This window comes from Mastigoproctus giganteus, chromosome 4 (genome assembly GCF_048544385.1).
Source record: "Mastigoproctus giganteus isolate SK-2022 chromosome 4, ASM4854438v1, whole genome shotgun sequence".
NCBI lineage: Eukaryota > Metazoa > Arthropoda > Arachnida > Uropygi > Thelyphonidae > Mastigoproctus > Mastigoproctus giganteus.
Genome location: NC_143578.1, coordinates 37110306 through 37137456, shown reverse-complemented (window position 1 = coordinate 37137456; position 27151 = coordinate 37110306). Strand labels below are relative to the sequence as shown.

General features: G+C 38.4%; 1 protein-coding gene across 6 annotated transcripts in view; it reads right to left on the bottom strand.

Annotated features, from left to right (window-relative positions):
* Positions 1-27151, bottom strand: part of LOC150086625 (uncharacterized) — a 398253-nt gene that overhangs the window by 215337 nt on the left and 155765 nt on the right. For 5 of the 6 annotated variants that reach the window (XM_090372642.1, XM_090372643.1, XM_090372645.1 and 2 more), the window contains exons 12-14: positions 20221-20482; positions 19429-19596; positions 8498-8962 (exon numbers count right to left, since the gene is read on the bottom strand). In XM_090372642.1, coding sequence (XP_090228768.1) covers positions 8498-8962; positions 19429-19596; positions 20221-20482 — 895 coding nt within the window. The remainder of the gene's footprint in view (positions 1-8497; positions 8963-19428; positions 19597-20220; positions 20483-27151) is intronic. The other variant, XM_090372647.1, reaches the window with a different exon arrangement.

Below are 27151 nucleotides of genomic sequence, written 5' to 3'. Positions count from 1 at the left end.
AGACTACTGTACAAATTGGAGCAGAATGGTATTAAGGGTAAGTTGCTACAATGGATAAAAGGATGGTTAAGTGGTAGAAGACAGAGGGTGGTAATCAATGGGTGCTGCTCTTAATGGACTAATGTTATTAGTCCACTAAGAGCAGCACACAGTGGAGTCCCAAAGGGTTCGGTATTAGGTCCACTGTTGTTTAGTATATTTATCAATGATATTGATGAAGGTATATCAGGCTTAATGTCGAAGTTTTCAGATGATACAAAGGTTGGCAGGGTTGTTAATGACAGTAATGGCAGTGTGCTACTGCAACAGGATCTAGATAATTTGGGTAGATGGGCTAAGAAGTGGCAACTGAAGTTTAACCTTGACAAATGCAAAGTACTGCATATGGGTAGAAGTAACCCCAGAGAAACGTACCAAATGTGTGGTACTACGCTTAAGGTGGTAGAAAATGAAAAAGACCTGGGAGTAATTGTGCAGTCAGATATGAAGTTTTCTGAGCAATGCAGACAGGCTGCCAGGGCAGGTCATGGGGTTTTGTCAATGATATATAGGAATTTTGCTAGCAGGGAGAAGGAGATGATTGTCCCTCTGTATAAGGCAATGGTCAGGCCACGCCTTGAGTACTGTGTACAGGTCTGGAGGCCTCATTTTAGGAAGGATGTAGATTTACTTGAGCGTGTACAGAGAAGGGCAACAAGATTGGTGAGGGGAATGAAGGGATCCTCTTACCAAGAAAGGCTTAAGTTCTGCAGATTGCAGTGGCTGGAGACTAGGCACCTGCACTGTGATCTGATTGAGGTGTATAAGGCCTTGAATGGGTTGAGCACGATGAATTCCGATGGGATCCCTCCACTTGTTCAGATTATGAACCTAAGGGGGCACAAATTCAAATTAAGAAAAGACAGATGTAGAATAGATGTGCGGAAATTTGCCTTTAGCCAGCGGGTGGTTAATTGCTGGAACAAACTTCCATCTCTCGTGGAAGCTGATAGGTTGAATAAATTTAAGGAGGAACTGGACAGGCATTTGGAGGTGATGACATTAACAAATAAAATCGAGTTATTAGACAAAATTTCTAATGGTGAAAGTGTCAAAACATAATAAAATAAATGAGTCAACGGTACAATCAATCAAAAAATGGGAAGAAAAAATCTGCCATAGTGTCCGTGAAAACGCACTAATTGCTTCAAAAATTTGCTCTGTAACTCGTGATATTAAAAAAAAAAAAATTCAAAAGGGTTTAAATCTGTGGACAGAAGACTGAACTCAAAATAAAATTCCATTAAGTTCACTCATCATTCGTGTAAAGGCAAAACTCCTTTATCAACACTTTAGCGAAACTGGTGATAGCACTGGCCAGATAAGTTTTTTAGCTAGCAAAGGTGCTGGTTTGAAAGATTTGTTTGAAATTTCTAATAAATATCACATTTAATATTAAACTTTTCTTATTTTCATTTCGATGCCATATGCTTGCATTTCACTATGTACTGTCTATATACATAGTCATATTATGAAGGTACATATAATACATACATAGAAAAAATTTTAGACTAGTTTTTCTTATATATTTAATACTTTGGAAGGGAACCCCTTTATTACTATGGGAGCCATAACTCGGTATTCGTGTTTCCGGTATTCGCGGAATTTCTCAGGGACGTAACCCCTACGAATAGCAGTGATTTACTGTACTAACCAATGTTTTGCCCGTATAACCTATATTTTACAGGTCCATACATAATTACTTTGACATAAGGCCCTTTTTTCTATTCTACTCTTAAAATTCAATTTTGTATCTGGGATGAAAAATGCATCTCTGTAATGGCACAGATATGACACTGAGCACTCACCACCTTCATAACGAGTTGCTATGGTATTGTATTACTTAAAATAAACACTTTCCTTGCATTCAAAAGCACCATAATGCTCACTTGAATCTACCTCCTCAAGTTTTCCCCAATACTACATTGCTCAAACATTTTCCTGTTGAAATAGGAAGTGATGTAAGTTCAGTACCAAGGCAAGTCGTCGTTAAGGTGGATGTATTTGAATATGAGAGAAACAAATATAGTTCTTGATAATCTGAACCTCAATACAGTGGGTTTCGATTAAAAGCTTATTTTTACCTGTCAAGTATATATTTGAAAATTACATTGTTCAGCTTCTATTTTCAATGTGTATTTGATATGTGTTCAGATTTGTCAGGAAATGTTCGAGAATTTTATCCGGGGGGGGGGGGGGTTCAGCCCAGACAAAATTCTTGAACATTTCCTGATAAAATTCTGTCCTGAAACAACTGGCCATGGCCCTGAGATAAGCTAAGTTCTCACAAAATCTGCATTCCTCTGGTCGCAGTTGCTGCACAGGGTATAAAACAGAATTATTTTTAAGGATTTTCAATGCATATGAATCCACATATTTATTGGTACATTTATGGAAATATTTATTATTTGTTCATTTTGGTCTGGTACGTACTAGTCAAGAAAAAAAAAAAAAGGTCACTCTTCATATATCTCTTCGCTTTGGTGCACTTTGGTATGGGATAGCTAGCCTGACTTAATATTATTTTTTAGTTATGAATTCATAAACACTAATAATGAAAATATATTTAATAAATTATACTGTTAGATTAAGATTAAATTTATGAATTCATAAACACTAATAATGAAAATATATTTAATAAATTATACTCTTAGATTAAGATTAAATTTATGAATTCATAAACACTAATAATGAAAATATATTTAATAAATTATACTCTTAAATTAAGATTAAATCTGTCATATTCAAGAATGCCTGTATATATGAAGTGTAAAAGTTCAGAATTAATCATATTTATTCTATTTATTAATGAACCATGACTTAACTTACTTTGAATATTCTTTTCTTAATTGATATTTTTTGACTATTTAAAAATGATATCCTAATCTGCACAAAGTAGTACGCACATTATTATCATTATCACACATATACAAAATATCATCCCGAACTGCCAATTGGGAAATCTGTACAGCTTTGAACTGGGTTGGTGCAAAAACCATAATCCGGCATGGACTGTTCAGATTTTGGAAGAGTCCATGTACAGGATCTGTGATTGTCGTTGTAGGGTTTTAGGCCCATCAGCAACTTAGACCATGTTGCGCCATATAGAAGCCGGCCAGGCTAGCCAGGTGGGTAAAGTGCTTGCCTGGCAACCTTAAGGTAGCGGGTTTGAATCCCGCCGCGGGCTTGGATCACAGTAAAATGCAAAAACCTTGGGAGGTGCATTATGGCCACAGAAGTACTCATACATTGTTTGTAAATTGTGTGTTCTGTGGTCGAGTTGCCTGTTTGCTCTACTAAAAACCCAGGTTTCCAGGAGAAAAGACTATACAACTCTTGTTTGAGACCAACTAACTCATTCACATTGTGAAAAAAGGCCCATAAAAATTCCCATTACCAGCGAGGGCAGATGCAGAATCAAATCGATGTGTAAACCAGTGGTTTTGCTTTCTCTCTCACACACACAACGGCAATTAATTTTCACACTTTTTTTTATTCGCGTTTCTTGTGTATGTTTGTAGTGGCGGGACGGTTTTCCCCACAGACTGGGATTGCGGTCACAATCTGCAAGAAATTAAAAAATGACTCGTATATGGCCATCTATTGTAACTTATTTATGGAGAGAAGTGTTTGTTGGTGATGTTTGGAACAAAACTTGCACAGAATTTCAAACTTGGAGAATTTGGCTTTTTAGATTAATGAATTTAGAACTGTAAACACGAATAGTAATATTCAGGGGTGGGCAATGCCAGGGGTGCACTGTATCCAGGCACCAACATTCGAGGGGCTCCTGAAAACATGAAACTTACATACGCATATGAAGAAAATTTTAAAGGGGTGCCATATTCCCCAGGAACTCCCCTGGCAACATTTACATCTTCACTCGATTGATTAAATTCTTTAAAAATATATTAAGTTAAAAAATCCTTAGGTGAGACCTCCTTGTCATTTATACTTGAGTTCTTCCAGCTACACTGAGTGGCCAGTGCAGCCAGAGGAGTACACATTGAACCTGCAGGATGATGTGGAACAAGCTCTTCAGGTAGAAATTTTCAACCATCCAATTTGCAACAACTGTGGAAAGCAGTTGAGTCGATGTGGACCAAAATCCTCAAAAGCCTCAGGCTTCCTTGCACCATATGGCTAATAATAATAATAAAATCAGTGTGCCATGCTTTCAATACCTCGCAATATTCACATTGAATCCAGGTTCTGAGAACAAGGGGAGGAGGAATAGCCTACTCATTGTTAGGTAGATATACCCAATGGTGGTCACTTAGTGCATATGTTGATGCGTCGTTCACTGCATTACAAAAATATCCATGAAACAAAACTTGTAGTGCTACCCATCAATGAGGACAGTTGGTATGATTGAAATATTAAAAATGTTTTCTGGTTTGCACGAAATATAACATTAAATAACTTTTGATATTAAAGAAAAAAAATTTAAGTCAATTTTAAAATTTTCTTTTGATCGAGTCAATCAGTTTAGAAACAATCAAATTTAATGTCTAAGTTTGCTGTGATATAATGGTTGAGAAGGTGGTTAATAACAGTAATCCAGGTATACCACTCCAATAAGACGTGGATAAATTAAGCAATGGCTGAACTGCGGAAATTGAGGTTTAACAATAAATACAAGGTACTGCATATAGGCAGCAGCAGTCGCAGAATACCATTCCAATTGGGTGGCACCACACTCAAAAAGTGGAGTGCGAAAGAGACCTAGGGGTAATTCTACAGTCCGGCATGAAATTCTCTTGGCAGTGCAGAGAAGGCTGTTAGGGCAGCTTGTGGTTCTGGTTAAGATATAAAGAATTTTAACAGCACATGCAAGGTGTTTATCCCGTTGTACTTTGTATAAGGCAACGGTTAGGCTGAATACTGCATACAGATCTGGAAGTTTTAATTTTATAAGTGTGCAGAGAAGCGCAACAAAATTGGTGAGGGGAACAAAAGGGTGCTCTTACCAAGAAAGAATTCAGTTCTGCAAATTGCAACATTTGGAAACTTGCACCTGTGAGATCTGACTGAAGAGTTTAAGGCTTTGAATGGATTGAGCAAACTAAATTGCTGATGGCATCCTTATTCTTTCTTGGATGACACACGAGAAGGGATTAAAAGGGAAGTGGAAAAAGGTAATGTGATGTGAAAAAATTTGCTTTCAGCCAGAGTAATGGATTTTTGGCATAAAATTCCAATCTAGTATAGAACTGGATAGTTTGGATAAAATTAAAGATTAGACAACTTAATGGAGATCAAAAAGTGAAGCGTTGTTTTCCTTTTTTTTTTTTTTTCCGCTGATGCCATATAAACTTTCTTCCTTGTACCATTTTGCCACTATGTCTCAATGCATTTACCATTTTTGCCACTATGTCTCAATGCATTTACCATTTTGCCACTATGTCCCAATGCATTAAGAAAGAAAGAAATGCTATTTTTGGAAAAGTATTTAATATGACTATGCTTGTAGAATAACCTTTCCCCACACTAGGTGGCAAAGGTCTAGGTTCAGATACCATCAATGATGCAAGGAACTTTTATGGGCTTTTTTCACAACTTGGAGTTAATCAGTCTCAAGCAAAGGTTACAAGAATTTTTCTCTCCGAAACTCACGTTTTTCGCACAGCGAATAGGCAAATCTACTACAGAATACACCGAAAGGGCAGAATTCATGGGATACCTGGTTCCTGGGCAATGTGACGTTGTCACCCTTCTCACTAGTGAACAAACCCACTGCTTGGCAGACATATAGTTACACTGAATTCGTGTAGACAGTAATTCATGTCAGTACAGATAAACCGACTTTGAAAGAGATATGGTAGTGGGTGCCCGACGCATGGGTCAATCTATTGCAGAGGTGGTACAGAAATTGCACTATCCCTGTTCGACAGTATAAAGAGTGTATCAGGAATAACATCTCATCGTGGACAGCACTGTGGGGTGGAGAAAGGTGGTGGATGGATGTGGCCATCGACGTCTGTACCATCGGGCGATCATTAGCCGCAATAGGGTATGGGAACTGCTGACCCACCCATTGGTAACACCATGACTCAGGACTCTACACTTCAACTGGGAAAAAGAACATTGGCACTAGACCTTGGATGATTGGAGATGGGTCTCCTGGTCCAATGAGTCCCATTTACAGTTATTTCAAGCAGATGGGAGGGTGCGTATCTGGTGGAAACCGCATGAAGCTATGCACCCGTCATGTCAACAAGGAACTGTTCAGGCAGGTGGATGGGTGGTAATGGTCTGGGGTACATTTAACTGGTACATGTTGGGACCTCTGATACATCTAAACACATCTCTGAATGGTCCAGGTTAGGTATCCATCCTTGCAGACCATCTGCATCCCTTCATGGTCATCATGCACCTACAGGGCAATGGACTCTTCCAGCAGGACAGTGTGCCTTGCCACAGAGCCATGGTGACTAGAACATGGTTTAAAGAGCATTCCGCATATTTTACCAACATGGAATGGCCTCCATTCATCAGACACGAACCCTGTGGAGCATCTTTGAGATGCTGTGGAAAGGTCCGTTCGAGCTTTGAATCCTCTACCCAGGAATGCAACGGAATTATGGACAGCAGTGCAGCAGGCATGGATAGAAATACCTGCAGAATGCTCTCATTAACTAATGAACTCAATGCCTCGCCATGTGACTGCCCTTACCTGGGCGAAAGGCGGGCCTATCCGTTACTAGGTAGGTGTCCCATGATTTCTGTCCACTCAGTGTACATGCAATATACTATAATGCTTCATAGCCTTCATTTATTTGGCATTTAACAAACACACATTAGGAACTGTAATGTTGAAATAAACAGAGCAGAGATATGTGGAGAATTTATTAAAAACATCCACAGAGCTTAAAGGAGTGGTATACACACTGGGATTATTATTTATATAGCACATTTGGATCTAAGGCCATATGTTACCATGTGTTTTATGTATGTACAAGTGGGGCATGTAGTAGAGGCTGACAAAGTCAGAATAACATGTGGGGAAATAATCTGCTCCTTACACTTTATATTGGCTAACTACAGCCCCAATTGAGGGAGCGTTTAAGAATTCTTCCAATCTCTGACTGGAACTGAACTGAGACCTCTCTGAAAAAAGTGAAAAATGGCAACATCACTATACTAAAGTTAAAGTGAGATCTCAAGGATTTGTCTGAAAGTCACGTAAATATTATATCTAATAACATTTTAGTCATTAAAAATATGTACAGAGACTATAAAGAAGGATTGGGGAGGTGTATGCTAGGACTAAAATATGCAAATCACAAACAGAAAAGTAAACCACCGACTTAGGGTCTTCTGATTCTAAAGAGAGAGAGGAAGATTCCTCCCCCCACCTTTTACTGAACAATGTCTTGTATTCACAAAGAGTCCTCCTAAGAGATTTCAAGCACATTGAATTGCCTAAATCCGATATTGATCAATCTATGAATTTTTTTAACATTTTTAAATTTCTGAATACCAAGCTATATAAAACAAAATCCTTCCCTGCCAGCTGAAAAACTAACACTCCAGGTGTGCCACCATGGGGGGCATGATGTTGGTTTTATATGGTTTTTAAAGATCACGTGGGCCATTCAGAAATTAGGCGGGGAAAGGCCCAGAATTTATAGTTTCACCTCTACCTCCCATCTCAGTTTTTAATGTACAGATTTTGTTCTTTAAGTGGTAAGATGTGCAGTAAACTCTAATCAAAGCAAAGAAATATTGCACTTCTTCCTGTTTCAGTTAAAATATGCATTTATAGAAAAAAAAAAATAACAGATTAGTATGTCCATACAACCAGACGTTTTGGTATTGTTCCTTTTTCATTTCTTCAATGACTGTTTTCTGTCTTTGCTCTCATTGTCACAATACATATCAATCACTGACTGAAATGATATGAAACATATCACAAAATTTCTGAATATGCCATCTGTTCTCTTGGAGAAAGAAACACAATTTTAACCTATACTGGGAGGAATGCTTAACTTCATTAATTTTATAATGCAGATAAGATTTCCAAAATCATAAAGTAATTTTGCCTATTGCAATTTCTGAACTGTAAAACATCTAAAGTGAAAAGTCTTAAAAATTTGGACCATATATAGAAGAACTACTGAATCCATTTATGAATAGGCAGGCATTAATTGCAGTATTTGCATTTAAATCTTATAACAACTCCAACATAATTAAAATTTCTGTAATTATAAATTGCGGAAAAACAGTAATTTATAAATTTAAATACTTTTCCAAAAATTATTGAAAACAAACATATATGCTGAAACTTTCTTTGGAACGAAGTCAGAAGGGAGTAAAGATCTATTCAGCTTGAATGACACTGTAGTCAAAAGCAGTTTCCAACCCTTTTTCACTCAATCACGCATGTAGCACATGCTTTTCAGATAACATATAGAAATAAATGAATAATGAATTCACTAATAATGCATAAACTTACCTGTCTCCCTTGTACTCAGAAGGACTAGACACCAAGGGCAGTGGTCGAATATTTTCCAGTGGATTCGGTGATGTTGTTTGAACAGTGGTGCATGAACCTGTTGAAGTGGTGATCTGAGGGTATGGGGATTGAGACTGGGGCGGACAGTGTGGTGACATAACAGGAGTAACAGATATCGTGGATGTAGCTGCAGTGGTGGTTAAAGGGGGGGACAATGGAGCAGGCTCCACTGTTGGCGGCCTACTTACAATTGGTGAGCAGGATTGTATAGGGAGAGAATTCGATTCCCCGTTACTGACAATTACTTCAACTCTAGTGGTGGTAGTTGTAGTGGTAGAAGCATGACTTGTGGAAAAGTCAACAGGCTCTGTTTGCTCTGTCTCTTGCTGAGAAGGAAACAACAGTTTGGGGGTGACAAGAACAGTGGGCCTTTGATTTGTAGAGTGCAGGACGGTGGAATGTTGACTGAAAAGAAACAAGAACAACAGTAAGTGAATTTTGATAATGCTGTTTTAAAGAAAATAATAATCTATATTATTGTATTGAAATTTGTTTATTGATTAAAGTGAATAAAATAGTTGAAAGTCAAAAGAATGACATAACAGTTCATTTCCAAAGTCGTTATGGGGAATTACAGCCACAGTATGAGGCTGTATTAATGTAGAACAAGTTAACAAAAGTTATGGGATACCTAGCAGTAAGCGTCAAGGAACAATAAGGCTCAACCCGATACAGCCATACTATACAACGACAGCGACGTACATTTGAAAAGCTAAGCTGGGGGAAGCAAACCTTTTCCTGCAGTGTGCGACATAATTTGTTGGAAATGCATTGCATGCCACTTAAAGACGGATCCAGAAGCTGCCAAAATCAAAATCCGCTCCTCTACTAATCCTACCCTATCTCCACCAAACGGTTTTGCCAAATATGTAAAGAAATTTAATGCTAAACGCTTGTAATAAGAAAATTTTAAACTATTTCACGTTTATCAAAACAAATTTAATATAGGTTAACGAATAAATGTTCCTCTTCAGAGATTCGATTTCATGGGCTCACTAGCAACCCTACACTTTCAGATCAAAGCTAAGAGATAATAAATATGAACTGATAAATAAGGTTTCCGTCAAACTGAAATCCGTCATAATTTCTGGTAATAAAAGTGGAATTTGAACTGCATTCCAGTGCTTTCTAAACTTTTTTTGATGCCGACGCACTATACACATGCCAAAAATAACTCAACACCCCATCCTTTTTATTCCATATCTTTAAGTTGATAGTAAATGCAACGGTACACAACTTCTTTTGTTTCGGGACAAAAACATACAAATAAAAGTGACAGAGATAGAGAGAAAATGTGCTACTAGGCATACGCTTAAAAGGCTGTTTGAAATTGACTAGGTCAAATAAAAAGAACATGCCTATATTTAACAGGTCTTCAAGTGTGAAGCACATAAAAGCTATAGATGTAGTAATTTTTTATGTCTTAATCAATAAATTATATCAATATAAACAGTGAAAGGAAATCAGAGTGAAAACAACTGTTATGATGTAAACATTTTATGACGCTCACTTTGGAAAGCTCTGCTGTATGTATTTAGTTTCACACATTTATTTACTGTTTAAGTACTTTTTATCACAATTATTGTAAATAGAGAGTAATATTTATTAAAAAAAATTGCAGTATGGTTGTATGCAAAAATTTATATAATATTTAAAATGACATTTAATGAGACTGTTTGAAAACAGTTCTAAATAAATCCCAGGGGCTCACATCTGGTGGGTACGGGCTTGGTACATCCAGGATCCTCAGCTGGATGTCATCATTCTTCTCTTTCTTGGTGATTCTCGACCAAGAAAGAGAAACACGGAATTTTTTTTTTTTTGGCTGGTGTAGCAAAAGCCTCAGGCTTCCTTGCACCTTATGGCTAATAAAATAACATGCCCAATCATATCTGGTTATGATAAGTTTACTTTTATTAGATTAAGGGCAAATGGTTCCACATCTTACACTTGCAAAAGAAAGTTTTAGAAAAAAAAATTAAAAATTAAGATGGTCATTGCCGCTTAAAGGTTTGAGCAAAAACCATTGTCCGTATGTAACAAACAACCCTTCTAAGTACACGGTCGAAGTGAGAGGTCCTTTAGGCACTTCAGATCACAACTTGGTGATTGTCTCTTCTCCAATGGAACCTTTATCTCATGGCTATTCCCAACCTCGTGTTGTTTGGCATTACAAGAATGCAAAATGGGATGACCTGCGAGACATCTTTTCTTCTTTTCCTTGGTCGGATTACTGTTTCAAAACTTCTGATGTCAACGTTTCCTCAGATCGTGTCAACGAAATTATTCTTGCAGGAATGGAATCCTTTATCCCACACTCCACTTTAAAATCTCGTCCTTTATCTAAACCTTGCTTTTCCAATAAATGTGCCAAGGCTGTTCAAGAGAAGAATGCTGCATATTGTAATTGGCTTGTTTCTAATTCTTCAGTTTCATTTTCTGCCTACACCAAAGCTCGCAACAATTGTAAAGCAGTTATTCATCAGTCCAAACTAGAGTTTGAACAGACTAAGAGTAGAAAACTTGCTTCTTGCCCTAATGGGAGCCGAGCATTCTGGTCTCTTGCCAAAGCTATTGGCCGCAACTTTTGCCCATCTCTGTACAAACCACATGGTTCTGTTGTTACTTCAGCCAAGGATAAAGCTGACCAGCTAGCATCCCATTTTCCTTCCAGCTCATGTATTAATAATCTTGGTAAAACACCTCCCACCATTCCCAACACGCTCCATTCAATGCCTCCTGTGGTCTTCCGTCAAAAGGATAGAAGGATTTTGATAAATCTTGATGCTAAGAAAGCTCCAGGTTCCGATGGTATTTCTCCACTTGTTCTTAAAGCCTGTGCTCCTGAACTTACTCCTATTCTTTGCTGCCTTTTTTCACTTTCTTATTCAAAAGGTGTTTTTCCTTCTGCTTGGAAATTTGCTCATATCCAGCCAGTTCCTAAAAAGGGTGACAAATCCCTCCCATCCAATTATCGTCCCATTGCAATTACTTCTACTCTTTCTAAAGTAATGGAGAAATCAATTAACCGCCAACTCTTAAACTACCTAGAAACCTTCCTTCTGATCAACGACCGCCAGTATGGATTCCGTCAGTGTCGATCCGCTGGTGATATTCTGGCTTATGCTACCCATTTATGGACTAATTCAAATGGAAAGGTTCGGTGAAACACAAGTAGTTGCTCTTGACATCTCAAAGGCCTTTGATCATGTTTGGCATAAAGGTCTTCTAAACAAGCTTCCATCTTATGGTTTGCCAACTGTTTTTAGTAATTGGTTATCCAGTTTTCTCTCTGATATGCTCACTGAGGGTGATGGTAGATGGTAGATGGCTCTCTGTCTTCTACCTTCTTCACTAATGCCGGTGTCTCCCAAGGTTCAGGTCTTTCTCCCACTCTTTTCCTCTTGTATATTAATGACCTTCTTCCATTGACTGGAAATCCTATCCATGGTTTTGCCGATGATAGCACATTGCATTCCACTTTCCATTTTGAGAAACCTTGTCCTGCTCAATCAGCTTCAACTTCTCGAAAATCTGCTACCAATTCCTTAAATGCCGATCTTCAGGTAATTCTCCAGTGGGGCAAAGACAACTTAGTTGATTTCAACCCTTCTAAAACTCAGTCTTGTCTTATATCTAGCAAAAAGTATTCTTCTGCTCCTATGCTTATCTTTAGTGACACTCCAATTTCTAGGCAAAAGGATATATCTCTTTTGGGGATTACCCTGACTTCTAATCTCTCTTGGCACAGGCACATTACAAATATTGCTTCCTCTGCATCTAAAAAACTTGGTTTTCTCTTTCGCTCTCGGCGTTACTTTTCTTCCAAACAGCTGCTCACTCTGTATAAATCGCAAATCCGCCCTGCCATGGAATATTGTTCCCACATCTGGGGTGGTGCCCCCCAAAACCTTTCTCAGGCTTCTTGATTCCATTCAGAAGAGGGCAGTTAGGTTAATTAATGATTCATCTCTAACAGAGTCTCTCCACTCGCTGTCTCACAGACGTACTGTTTCTGCTGCATGCCTCTTCTACCGATACTTCCATAGGCACTGTTCTTCTTAATTGACTTCTATAATTCCCGCTCTCTCTTTCAAAACAGTCCGAACACGTGCCGCCACCAGCCAACATCCATTTACTGTCCAACTTCAAATCCACAGAACCAACTTTTCATCTTCCTCATTTATTCATTCAACTGCCGTTTTTTGGAACAACCTTCCTTCATACGTATTTCCTGAAAATCACAATCTACAGAAGTTCAAGTCCAATGTCAACAAATATCTTCTTTCGTCTTCTCAACCTCCAACCCAAGCACGGTACTAAGTACTATTGGTTCTAATACCTCTCGTGTTTTGGGTTCACATGAAAAAAAAAAAAAAAAAAACTTTCAACCTGTAATCATTCTTAGCAGTGTAGGGAAAATGGACGCATGTACGCTTTAACCAACACAAACATGTTAGTTTATAACGAGAGCAGTTTCATTTCATTTGGTATTTGATGAAGTTGTGTACAATTTTTCTTGTGGTATCTAAAATGGATCAGTGTGTAGTGTTCAGTTTCTAACTGTTGACCAACAAAGAATACAAGAAATTCAAGAAAGCTAGTTGTTATAGTGAAGATTACTACTCAATTCCGCTGCAGCAGAGAGGTCAGGGAAGACTCGAGAAGTGAAGAACATGCAATTTGTTACGTTCAGGACATCCCCGCCACGCAAAATCCACTGACAGTATTGAATTTTTGAAAAATAATGATTAGAGAATTTTCAGAAATTCCGAATCAGCATAGGAAGTATGCACTCCCTATTTTGGTTAAAGTTGCAACTCAGTAGACTCCAGGTTACTGAAAGCAGAACAGAACTTCTAAATGGAATTTCAGTTTCAGTACTTCTTGTGCTTTCACAAAGAGGGTTATGAAGTTTTGAATAAATTGTGGCAGGAGATGAGCCTTGGTATATCATTCTGAACCAGAATCCAAGCTTTTCAGTGTCAGTGGAACATCCTCAGTATCCAAAAGTGAAACAAGATAAGCACAAAATTGCATTGCATTGCATTGCATTTCAAGTGCGTTCGATTAATCAAATAACGTGCCTCAGGGATTAGAAATGTCTATACTGTCTGTAATCAAGAAGTGTTTACTAAAACATCACCACATGATGAGTAACCGTTATTGTTGTTGGCTTTAAGGATCATCAGCGACTTGTGCCATTGTATATTATAAAAATAAACAATAAAAATTAATTTTCTGTTTATATTCCAAGATGGCCATATAAGGTCAGAGGAGTTTACAAGATAGAGAATACAAGGGCAGTGCCATATTTAGCAGTCACAAGGAACAGGTCTGCATAATACACAATGGGACAGTTTTTACGTTGTACAGGCTGAAAAACCGGGAATAATCCACAGCGAAAACTCATTTCCATACGCCTAAGATCGGCTAACTACATTTCCGATCTATTACAGCACTAGAACCAAAGCCGCTCTAAACGACTGGGAAATGATAAAACCATTATACCGCCACAGAGGACGATGGGTTGTCGTGAGGTTGGTCTGGGTTTAGGTCCACTATCAGATGCCTAGTTACCAAGTTCTGTAGCTCAGATGTCAAATCTTTCGCCATATGGACGTGCTTAACTCACTAAACGCATTGTTCATCTCTGGATTCTTTCAAGAAGCTCGATGTTTTTTTTTTTTTTTTAAGTGTGGTCTAGTTTCGATTCTTAAACAGTGTTCCAAGTACCCTCGTCCCGAAGAAGCACCATTTGGCGCCGATCATTAAGTACCCTCCTGCTCTTGATATCTGCAAATTTTGACTTCGAGCCACTGTATACTTTCCTCGATATCATTTAGAAAATCAGAAACGACAGTAGTTCATTACCGCCCCAAGGATCGATGCTTCTTATGTTTGCGCAATTTGAAGAGCAACCATTAATTAATTACAAGAATTAATTCCAATTAATCACAATTAATTAATTAAATTTAATTAATTGTAATTAATTCTATGTTCCTGCGATTCTGACATATTCTAACATTTAACATAGTAATTCCTTATGAGGGACGGATTCAAATGCTTTGTAAAATCCAAAAAAAAAAAAAAAAATGTCGAAATTATTTCTTATATACAGCTCGTGAGTGTCTCTGTCAAAATAGTAACCAGGATGGTTACAAAACCTTGCTGTGTTTCCTTCAGAACACCGTTTTTATCTAAATGACATCATTTTCCCTACCACTGAAATCAGACTGACCGTAAGATACTTATTCACTTCGTTTTTATGTGTTTTTTATGTATCGTTTTTATGTATTATGTATTTTTTTACTGGTGATATCCTGGCTTATGTTACCCATTTATGGACTACTTCAATGGAAAGGTTGGGTGAAACACAAGTAGTTGCTCTTGACATCTCAAAGGCTTTTGATCGTGTTTGGCATAAAGGTCTTCTAAACAAGCTTCCATCTTATGGTTTGCCAACCGTTTTTAGTAATTGGTTATCCAGTTTTCTCTCTGATCGCTCACTGAGGGTGATGGTAGATGGCTCTTTGTCTTCTAACTTCTCCACTAATGCCGATGTCCCCCAAGGTTCAGTTCTTTCCTCCACTCTTTTCCTCTTGTATATCAATGACCTTCTTCCATTGACTGGAAATCCTATCCATAGTTTTGCCGATGATAGCACATTGCATTCAACTTTCCGTTTTGAGAAATCTTGTCCTGCTCAATCAGCTTCAACTTCTCGAAAATCTGCTACCAATTCCTTAAATGCCGATCTTCAGGTAATTCTCCAGTGGGGCAAAGACAACTTAGTTGATTTCAACCCTTCTAAAACTCAGTCTTGTCTTATATCTCGCAAAAAGGATCTTCTGCTCCTATGCTTATCTTTAGTGACACTCCAATTTCTAGGCAAAAGGATATATCTCTTTTGGGGATTACCCTGACTTCTAATCTCTCTTGGCACAAGCACATTACAAATATTGCTTCCTCTGCATCTAAAAAACTTGGTTTTCTCTTTCGCTCTCGGCGTTACTTTTCTTCCAAACAGCTGCTCACTCTGTATAAATCGCAAATCCGCCCTGCCATGGAATATTGTTCCCACATTTGGGGTGGTGCCCCCAAAACCTCTCTCAGGCTTCTTGATTCCATTCAGAAGAGGGCAGTTAGGTTAATTAATGATTCATCTCTAACAGAGTCTCTCCACTCGCTGTCTCATAGACGCACTGTTTCTGCTGCTTGCCTCTTTTACAGATACTTCCATGGGCACTGTTCTTCTGAATTGGCTTCTATAATTCCCGCTCTCTCTTTCAAACAGTCCGAACACGTGCCGCCACCAGCCAACATCCATTTACTGTCCAACTTCAAACCCACAGAACCAACTTTTCATATTCCTCATTTATTCATTCAATTGCAGTTTTCTGGAACAACCTTCCTTCATACGTATTTCCTGAAAATTACAATCTACAGAAGTTCAAGTCCAATGTCAACAAATATCTTCTTTCGTCTTCTCAACCTCCAACCCAAGCACGGTACTAAGTACTATAGGTTCTAATACCTCTTGTGTTTGGGGTTCACATAAAAAAAAAAAAAAAAAAAATGTATTGGCGATAGAAGTTTGTGTAAATGCATCATATTAGTACACAGCCAATTCTAAATTAGCAAATTATTTGCAAAAGCAGCATCGTTTAAGACATATCTCATATTGTGAATTTGGGATATGACTAACTCTCTCGCAGCCTGAGGCATAAGCCCTTAAAGCATTATAGTATTGGCGATACATAAAAATGAATACGAATACTTCTTTAATCCAAAATAATCTCTCTTTGGCCCAATGATGCCCTCATAATTAACTTTAATGGCTCAATGAACTCGTCTGCGCGAGTAGCACACTGGTATCGTCACCGTCCTCCCCACACCCGGTGGAAAAGAACCAGGTTCGAATCCCGTCGATGACGCGAAGAACTATAATGGGCTTTTTTCACTCCGTGGCTGAGTTAGTCGGTCTCAGGCGTAGATAGCAAGGTTTTTTCCCACCAGAAACTGGGGTTTTTCGTCCAGCAAAACAGACAAATCGACCATAGAACACACGCAATTAACAGACATAAGACACTGCACGGCAGATGAATTTAATTATTCGAGTGGCCTAAAAATAATAGTTTTTTTTTTTGGCTCTATGAACTTCACTGCCGCCTTCTTCAAAAATTACTGGGTATATGCCATCGGCTACAGGAGCCTTACTCTAGGCTCGAAAGTAGATCTAACAAACAAACATATGTAATTTCGATATCAATAATTTCATGCTTCTCAGCTTCATTCGCACTTTCTCCTCGCCGTGAAGGGTCTATCGTCTGTAAATATTGATTAGATATGACTTTCTGTATGATTATTTAATACTAAAATTTTAAATTTCCAGTTTAATTGTATTTAAACCATATTACTGGGATGTACTGTAGTTGAATGAAAAATAAAATGCGAAGTAACTGTTCAACTCATCCGCAACGTCAGTTGGGTTATATAAGACTTTACGCACACAAAGGTTCGATCTGATTCGTTCTTTTCTTCTTTGTATTCCCATATGTGAAAAACTCCTCTATGTTCTTTGCTCTCTCAGCCAGCGATTTCTCATAATCAGCCTTTGTTAGCTAATCTTTTCTGTGGTACTTTTCCAAACCAATTGTTGCTGTTATAGGCTTGTACTTTTCATTGCTCTCTAACTCTCCCATACAAAAAAAAAAAAAAAAAAAACCAAACTATTATTTTTAGGCCATCCGAATAATTAAATTCATCTGCCGTGCTGTGTGTCATATGTCTGTTAATTGTGTGTGTGTATTCTATGGTCGATTTGTCTGTTTTGCTGGACGAAAACCCCCAGATTCTGGGGGGGGAAACCTTGCTATCTACGCCTGAGACCGGCTAACTCAGCCACGGAGTGAAAAAAGACCATTAAAGTCCCTCGCGTCGACGGGCTTCGCAGCCGGGCCTTTTCCACCCAGTGTGGGGAGGACGGTGACGATACCACTGTGCTACCCACGCAGACTAAAAACTTTCCCATACCACCTTTTTTTTTCTGTTTCGTTAAACTAGTTAGCTTATTATTCATTCATCTCGGCATACTCTTAGAAGTAGTGGAATTACCATACCGCCAGGTCTGCCATCGCTATACGGGAATCCAGGAGTCGTTTGGTATAGTTTTTAATAATTACGTGAGGCCATTGGGGAGCCAGAATTTATAGTTTCGCCCCCTGCCTCTTCGTACCATATTTTCTTAATAGTATATATATGCAATCATAGCTTCTCTGAATGTTTATTAAAGGTATTCCATAATTCTAATATATTCGTCTTCTGCCTGCAACTAATCTCCCCAGATTAGTTAGACAAGACCTTCCCTTAACATATCCGTGCTATGATTTCCGTAATACTGCATTCCTGTCAGGATGATCCTGCAATACTTCTTTAACCAGTGACTCCATTATTTTCTCTGGAACAGATGTCAAGTTTACAGGTCTGTAATACTCACTTCACCCTTTGATCCCTCCGCCCCTTGTGAATTGCTGAGGCATTTACACATCTCCAATCCACAGGACATCTCCTAAATCCACGAATGCACTCATAATTATGGCTAAGGGTTTGCTTACCTTTTTTGCTGCTTCTTTTAATACAATTGGATCGAGTCCATCAACCCCAGGTACCTTATTTACTTTTAGCTTCGAAGATTTCTCTTCCACTTTCTTCTCAATTATCATAAAATCATTTAACTCGCAGTTATTAGCCACGCTTTAGGTATACTTCTGGTATCTCCATTTCAGTTTGTTAGCAACCTGAACAGGATCATCGATAGTTATTCGGTTTTTATATAGTGAACAATGTCATCCATCCCTTCCCTTCTTGTATTAACATAAGCAACGAATTCTTTGCTACTTATCTTCGTGTAATTAATAACAGATTTCTCATAATCTGCCTTAGCAATTTGAACTCCCGTGGTAACTTGATTGTAGACTAGTTTATACTAACTGTTGAACTTCTGTATTGCATTCACTGATAATTTATAATTATCCCGATGAAATTTCTTCTCTTCCCCTAACCTGATCAGTTCATCTGACAAACCCCAGGGGCTCACATCTGGTGAGTATGGGCTTGACACACCCAGGGTTCTGAGCTGGATATCATCATTCTTCTCTTTCTTGGTGATTCCCTTCTACTTTTGACTCTCTCTCTCTCTCTCTCTCTCTCTCTCTCTCTCTCTCTCTCTCTCTCTCTCTCTCTCAGAGTAACTTGGGGAATTTTCTTTTTTTTTTTTTTTCTTTTTTTTTTTTTTGTTGGCTGGTGCAGCATAAGCCTCAGGCTTCCTTGCACCTTGTAGCTAATAATAATAATAATAATCTATTTAGGTCTGAACTTCGACAAAATCAAAATTACCAAACCGACCAGAGAAGTGCATTTGAGATTGGTACTCCTTATTTTTACTTAAGAATTTTTTCAACATCAGGAAGCTGGCAAACATTGCAAACGTTTCCTATTTCACCGAGAACAAAGGTTTTGTTTTGTTTTTTTTCCCATTTGTAATTTTTTATGATCTAATTAACTTTCCGGAAGCTGTTATTTAGCAACCGTATCACCGCGTCAGCACGAATGGGGAACCTTGGTGGATGCCAAGGTTCCCCATTCAGGTGTATACCTATCGCAAATATTTTGCGGTACCATCCAGCATATTTAAAAAAAAATGTATATAGCTTAATTTTATAACATTTAAAATTTGGTGGTATCTTTCTCTGTATTTAAAACAGAAATAATTTAATTAAAAATGACATTTTAATATGGTTAAAAACATCTGAACGACCTTTGTAGGGTATTGAGACGCTTTTAACTTGGTTTAAACAGATCCAACTTACCTAGGGCACACGGCTGGCTGTCGACTAGCAGTTACGCTCAAATCCAATGACTGTAAAGAAATTGTTCGAGTTGCTGTAGAAGAAAGGTCCATCACTGGTTCAGAATTTTTTGTGGATAGATTTATAGCCGATGGGATTGTAACTGGTGAATCATATTGGTACTGTGGCCTACAGAAATCAAAAATGAGAAAGTTAACTCACCATAATTTCATTATCTTTAAGATGGACTTAATTTGAAAGATACTTCGTAAAAATTTCAAATGCACGTTGTATACACCAACAAACTTTTTAAAACATTAACTGGGAAATGACGAAGTGTTGCATTATGATGGGAATATAAAAATACAATACACCATATTACGTGGACAGACGACAATACAAACATGCATAGACTGTTCGGTTTGAGAGGGGTGAGGGTGGGAGGGATCTTGCAATATCTGAATGACTAGGGCGTTTTTATTATTTTATTTTTATGGAAAATTCTGATTTTAACTGAACCCCACTTTTTCTGTCTTTTGCGCTCTCTCTCTCACACCACACATACTTCTTGCGCTCTCCCAGGCATCGTGATTGACCAATGAAAAAAAAAAAAAAAACAGAAAATTAATCTCCTGTACTTTCCAGCTTCATCTCTGCCTTCCTTTAGTGAGGCGGCAGTAAATATTCCTCCAATACAATTTACCATCTACTTATTCATTTGACGGCTCACGTGCAACATATAATGCATGCACATAAATCTTGCAACCGCTTTCCGTTCCAAATAATGCAGGTTTATGCGTTAGAACTACTAACTTGAAAGCAGGGCGATGGCTAGGCTTGCTTAGAATATTCGGTCTTTCGGATTCTGAAGTCTTTGGCTTAGGGGCGATAGGCCGGTTGTAGTACTTGTGGACGTCATAAGAAAAATCAGGTGGTTTACTGTATTTTTCTAATTCCTTGGCGAGATTGGTGCGTGGTGTGGGAGTGCTCACGTACCCGGGATATTTGTAGTCTTGGATTTCCAGTTGCTTCACGTAACACATAGGCCTCAAAACCCTGTCCGATGCTGTTGATACTGTAAGGAAATACAGAAACAGACAAAAGATCAGCGGATATGTCATACATGACTTGATTTTATTGTATTGAAAATATATATTTCAGATAATTATGTCCAACACATAAAAGTATTATTATTTGAACTAAATTCTCAACCTACAACAAAAAGAAACCAAAAAAAATACTCTATTTAATTTGTATGTTTTTTTTTTGTTTGTTTTTTGAGATAAAATCGATTTAAAGCTGACTACGTGGACAGTTCTTTTTGATAGCAGTAAGTTTTTGAGTCTTTAAAAGAGTGATTCAAGTACTCAGTACATATTCCAGTTTGTTCATACCGTCAGTACCTATGGGGTTGAAATCTAGGCTTCGGCGACGAAAACCACGCAGAAAACTATTCTGATGAGCACTAGCTTCTTCGTTGGATCCTGTACAAGCGTAAACTTCCGCCCCTCATACATACGTCACAAATAACGGAACTGCTAAATTTTAGAAAAGTTTCAGAGCGGATCTTCGCCCTCCGCTTACTCGCAACGATAAAAATGATGGCGGGCGAAATGAACACGTCCGGAAGCTGTATCAATGGAGAAAGCCTAGCCGCCCTTAAGAGCTCTCCCATCTCTTGAGTCTATGGAGGTTCAGAAAAGTTGACAGGTTCCTACCCATGGAAATTCTCCAAAACGTTCAAAGGATTGATGCAGACTTCAAGAAGTTTATTGAGGACAAAACCTACAGAAGAATTGTCATCAGAGAGAAGTTCTCATCCTAAGATCAGTGGTTGCCTATGCAGTTCCAAGAGCAGTGATACGGCAAGCGTGGCACTCTGATGATCATCACGGTTAAAAAAAAAAAAATCATGTAAATAATTATCCTATCTAAATAACTTTCTTTGTGTTATCTTCAGTTTAATGATACGTTAAACCCCTAGAATTTTTGCTGTTATGGGTATTGCATCAGTCGTCTATGTAATCCATTGTATTCACTGATTGCAATAAAGATATATTAATACCTTACCCAAACAGCCGCAATATATATATATATATATATATATATATTTTTTTTTTTTTTTTTTTTTCCCTTCTATATTTCAAATTCTGATTACTATCGCTTGATGTACTTTGAAGGTTAAAGCCGATTTTATCAGTATTTCGGTATAAGATATTTATTGATTTTGGAGAATTATTTTATTTTTTGACGCGACAAATATTTAGTATTACCTACTAAATATTATCTTGGTAACGGATACCCAAGGGTGGATTCGAAACGTCAAGAAAAATTCAATATTATTTACATATTGAACGCGCCTATTGGTAGGAAACAAGTTTAAGATTTTCGACTTTTGGAATTCAATGAACCATTTAAAACTACATAAAAAAACGTTGTGTTTATTTTTTTAAATTTTAAGTATTTATCTCATGTAATGCCTTACATATAAGAGGTGTGAACAAAAAAGTTCAGGTCTGACTCTGTATCTTGAAATTTCAACGTCAATCACAACTTGTCGCAGGCGCAATATGTTCCATGACTCATCCAGAAATAGTAAGGCGTTAATCACCTTGTTATCAGCAGTCAGTCTGAATTTGTACGCATTGAAGAGATGTTTTTTGTGTTTTGGAAAATCAGTCAATTCGTTGTTCAGTAAAGTCAAATTTGCATCTCATTTTGTTTTAAATTAGGCAAAGTGCAAGAGAAGCCGAAGAAATGTTAAAACCTGCTTTTCGAGAAGCTGGTGTGTGTTTGTGCGTGCCTTTAACCAAAAACCAATGATTCAATCGCTCGTGTTCGTGAAGTAGTGATCGACGTTTAGCTATCCGCGAAGTTGCTAGTGAAATTGGTATTGATTATGGGAGATTCCAATCAATTTTAACATAAGATTTAGGAATGCGATGCGTTTCATCCGAGTTTGTGCCTCGCTTTGTCACTGATAATTACATAGAGCGGCGTGTTCTCGCTTTTTTTTTTTTGGTAGTTGGCGCATCGGCTTCTGTGGCCATAATGCACCTCCCAAGGTTTTTGCAGTACTTTGATCCAAGCCCGAGGCGGGATTCGAACCCGCGACCTTTGGGTTGCCAGGCAGGCACTTTACCCACCTGGCTAGCCCGGTCGGCATGTTCTCGCATATCAGGATCTTCGTCAATGTTCTGCTGCTGACCCACACTTTGTTTCTTCCATCATTAATGTGATGAACCGTGGGTGTATGGATATGACCAAGTAACGAAGGCGCGGTCCTCTCAATGGAAGGCTCCGTCTTCTTGATCGTGCTTATCAATTTTGTGATTCGCAGGGTACTGTTCATTATGAATTTGTCTCGCATGGTTAAGCAGTGAACCAGGAATATTACAAAACCTTTCTACAGCGATTGCGCAATGCTGTTCGGAGAAAAGTAGGCTTGAGGGGAATTGGTGCTTTATCACGACAACGGTCCGGACGCTTTCCATTCAAGAATTTCTTGCGAGAAACTTCACCATTAATGTCCCGCATCCGCCGTGCTCACTGAATTTAGCTCTCTGCGATTTTGTTTTCTTGTTTACCAAACTTAAAAGCCCCTTTCTTGAAAGATCATAGACTTGCAATGATTTAAGAAATTATTCAGAAAGCGAGACATGAACCATTAGGGATGCTACCAGAAGTCGCAGAAGGTTGGAATTGGTTCTTATTGTGCAGGAGACTACTTCGAAGAAGATCCACCCTAAAAGCTGGTAAGCTTCTTCATTTCCCAAATAGTTCAGTTCTCACACTTTTTGAGTAATCTTGTATGCTCATGATTTTTTAAAACTGTGTACAATATTTTTGTTCCTTTGGAAAACTTTGTATTTTGTACGCTAAATTAACTAGGCCTGGATCCAAGAATAAAATTCCGCCCCTGCTCCCCAAACATGGAAAAGTTCTGGTGTTCATTTTATTGCCCCTAAAGTATGAAAAGGTCTGTTTATAAGACCTCTCTTTGACTCTGCATTTAGCATAGTGATTATCGTTGTAAAGACTAGCAGCAACTATGCTGGACGCGAGGACTGCAATTCGCAGTTTTGTCACATCGTGTGGAAAGGGTCTTGGTTCAAATTCCATTGAGATGGGGACAATTTAATGAGAGACCAACTACCTAGAAATCGTGTCAGGCTGGTTCCCCGATCGATATAATGACGCCACATACCATAGCTGTTTAGGAGATAACACTTAAGAAACTCAAACAAACAATTTCACACGCCACCGATTTATACATTTATAAAACTAACTTCCTCATTATAACTTTTCGATAAATATACCAAACCATAAACACAAATTAAGTGCAAATTTGCTATAGTCTAATACTACAATAATTCTCTTTTCAGTATATTCTTTAAATTAATTTGCATGTTAAAGAGATTCTTAGTTCCCAGTAATTGCAATAGCTTTTTTTTTGGTGGGGGGAGAGGAGGTAATAAATGCAAGTTGACATAAGTATGAGCCGAGTAAGTTACATACCAGGACAAAGCAAAGGAGATTAATCAATCGATCGATATCAGTTTATTTGCACAATGCACCTCTGTAAACATATAGTATAAACACGGTTATAACTAGGACCATGTTAAGAGGAAGCCTGGAAGCAACCTCATTCAGGCGTCAGAACTTAGGGTCAAAATGAATAATTATTATGTCAGTGGAGTATTTTCATGCAGAACCACAACAACCTGAATATATTATTACTAGACCACTTTACACTATGGAGGGGGGGGGGGGGGTTTGGCATACTCTCGTTTGCAACTGGATGCTTAAAAAGTCTTGATATGGCTCTGATTAAACCCGTAGCACCTTGTGGCGCGGATTGGCCAAAAGCATGCAATAAAAATAATCAAAGTGCCAGTATATTACAAGGGAAGTAATAAAATTGATGCTCAAGACAGTTACCAATCTAGTCTTCCGATAGCAGCAAGGAATAATAACAAAGGATCAACAACACTTAGTTCTTAGTTCCCGGGATATTTGTTTTAAATTTTTAAATTTTAATTTTAATTGTTTTAAATTTTGTTTCTTCAATTTTCATATTTTCCCAGAATATTTTTATAAATGTATAAATATTTGCAACTAAGCAAATATTACGAATACATTGTAAATATTTTCAACATGCTCAGCGTTTAACTTTGCAAAATAATACATGGTATTGCAATGGAGCATAAGGGAAGTTGTTTGTCAGTAGTAACTTATTTACGAAGGAAAACAATCTGTGTTCCTGCTGGACTGATGGGTGATTTTCAAACTATTTAGTGACTAAAATATTTGGAGATGGTCAAAATCAGCGTTGTATATCTTCAAAAGAACGCGAAATTTCACTAATTAGGAAATTCTTAAAGGTAGTATAATGGAGACAGTATATCACAAGATATTTTGAATGGGCTAATTCCAAACGGGCTTTGAAAAATGTCCAGCTAAGGAACTGATATTCCAAGACCGAAATTCGGCTAAAGTGAGACACTGACACCACGTCAAAGAGCAATACGAGGGTAGATGATTTTTGGGGTACACAATGTGATCATAACATCAGAGATACAAGATATCGTTCTATTGAAATATCCAGATAGATCTGGTTAACGTTGTTGCATTAATACATGTACTAGGCAACAAAAACGCAACTTCATACCGAAAACTCCTACCCTCTATCTATTGCCAAACATATTATAATGCGCGCATCTCTAGACTCAAGTGAAGTTGTGGCAGATTGGAGATGTGCAAGTGTTTCTTCAATTTTCATATTTTCCCAGAATATTTTTAAATTTTATATTTAAACGTTAGTAAGACTTTTGATATCCTCCCACATGAACGCCTTTTTGTATGAATAGGAACAATGGGCGATTGGCGGGAAGGTGTTAAATAAATAAATCTATTTTCTGTTAATACTCGGAGACAACTGCATGGGGTCAGACGATTTACAAGATAGTGAACAGAAGCACATTACCGTATTTAGCAGCCATGTGAACTCGAATGGTAGATAAAAGGTTTTAGTTTTTTTTTTAAGTTTAGGTCTTAGGCATAGGGGTTGGCTCGAAAAGTCGGAGACTGCCTCCCGAGGAAGGCAGTGGAGCAAGTAGAGCTGTTCCTCCTATGACTACAACAAGGGAAGGGCAAGACCGTGCAGCCCAACTGGAGGTGCTTCCTGCACAACTCTACTACTGACCACCCAGGAAGAAGAAAAAGTCAACGCATGAAGTGAGGCAGCAAAATGAATACGTTCATCATGCGAGCACACTACGAAGTAACCAAGCTAGAGATCGATATAACAAAGTACAGGATGAAATTACACAATAAGTAGTTGGAATGGTTCCCGACTGTTCAAGTCACTGAACAGCGAATAGCAGACCAAAGACGGGCCATCATCAAGAAGAACCTGATAGCTCCTGCAATCCTGGAAAAAATCAAACAGGATGTGCACCACCAACTACAAAGAACAACGAATATAGACATACCGTTTGTGTCCGTATTCATTGTTCCAGAGCTGGAGGAGGAACAGCAAGTACAAGAACTGCAACCTGGAGCAGCCGAAGTGGAACCAGACAAGATCGCGATATCCAGAATTGAAGAAGAATGGAAAGCTCAAGCAGAATTCGAGGGAATGGATCCCATAAATACTAACACTACACGGAAGCAGAGTCATGCAGCGACTCAACAGAAACCTGTTGGGTTTATGCTGGCAAGTCACAGACCTCCTCAATACCAGATTACCTCTCAACAACGAAGTAACACTAGACGAAAGGAGCAATTGACCATTCATGCCGCAATTATGGAGCAAGCCTACAAGAAGTATCCCAACCTGTACACGGCCTACATCGACTACAGCAACGCCTTCAACTCCATATCCCATACCTGGCTCACAGAGACACTGAAGATCTAGACTGATGATTTATGTTGGTCATGGATGGTGAGTTCGTGAGGCTCTTCGCAGAGACCGAAGGATTCATGCTCGCCATCCAAGACCAGATAATCAACACTAGGAACTGCAAAAAATACATTGCCAAGGACCTCGGAGTGATATATCGACGATGCCACCTACCTCCAGAAACAATCCAGAACATCACCGCGAGATGCAGAGTGATCACCTAGATGGAGTACACTCAGAGACACGACCAGGTCGCAAGGATATCAGAAGCTAACACAAAAATACCAGTTGAAAGTGTGCCGTATTACAAGTACGAGCCTCAAGCCGTATTAGAGACCCCTATTCACAAACTATACTGTTACCGCCCCATAATAACGGACAAGACGATCCCACACAACAGAATAAAAAAACACATAACCCTCATCGACAAGAAGGAAATGGCTACTTATCTGATCGACATAGCGCTGCCCAACACCAGAAACCTCCAGAAAACCTACGAGGAAAAGATCAGGAAGTACACAGACCTAACACATGAAGTCAAAGAAATGTCGCACATAGAACAAGTAATAACTATCCCGATCGCCGTGCCAACCATCGGCATGGTGCCAAAGAGCCTCCATAAAATCCTAGCAGCAATAGGCCTCCCACAGAACTCTTACATGGTACTCCACAAAGCCGCGAACCTGAACACCTGTAGGATAGTCAGAAAATTCCTCAACCAACAGTAATAAAAATAATAGGGACCGGACACAACCAACCTTCTCATGCCCTTGGTATCAGTACCCGTCACGGGGTGGAAAAATCCCAGGATTTTTCCTGGAAAAGGAAAAAAAATCTATC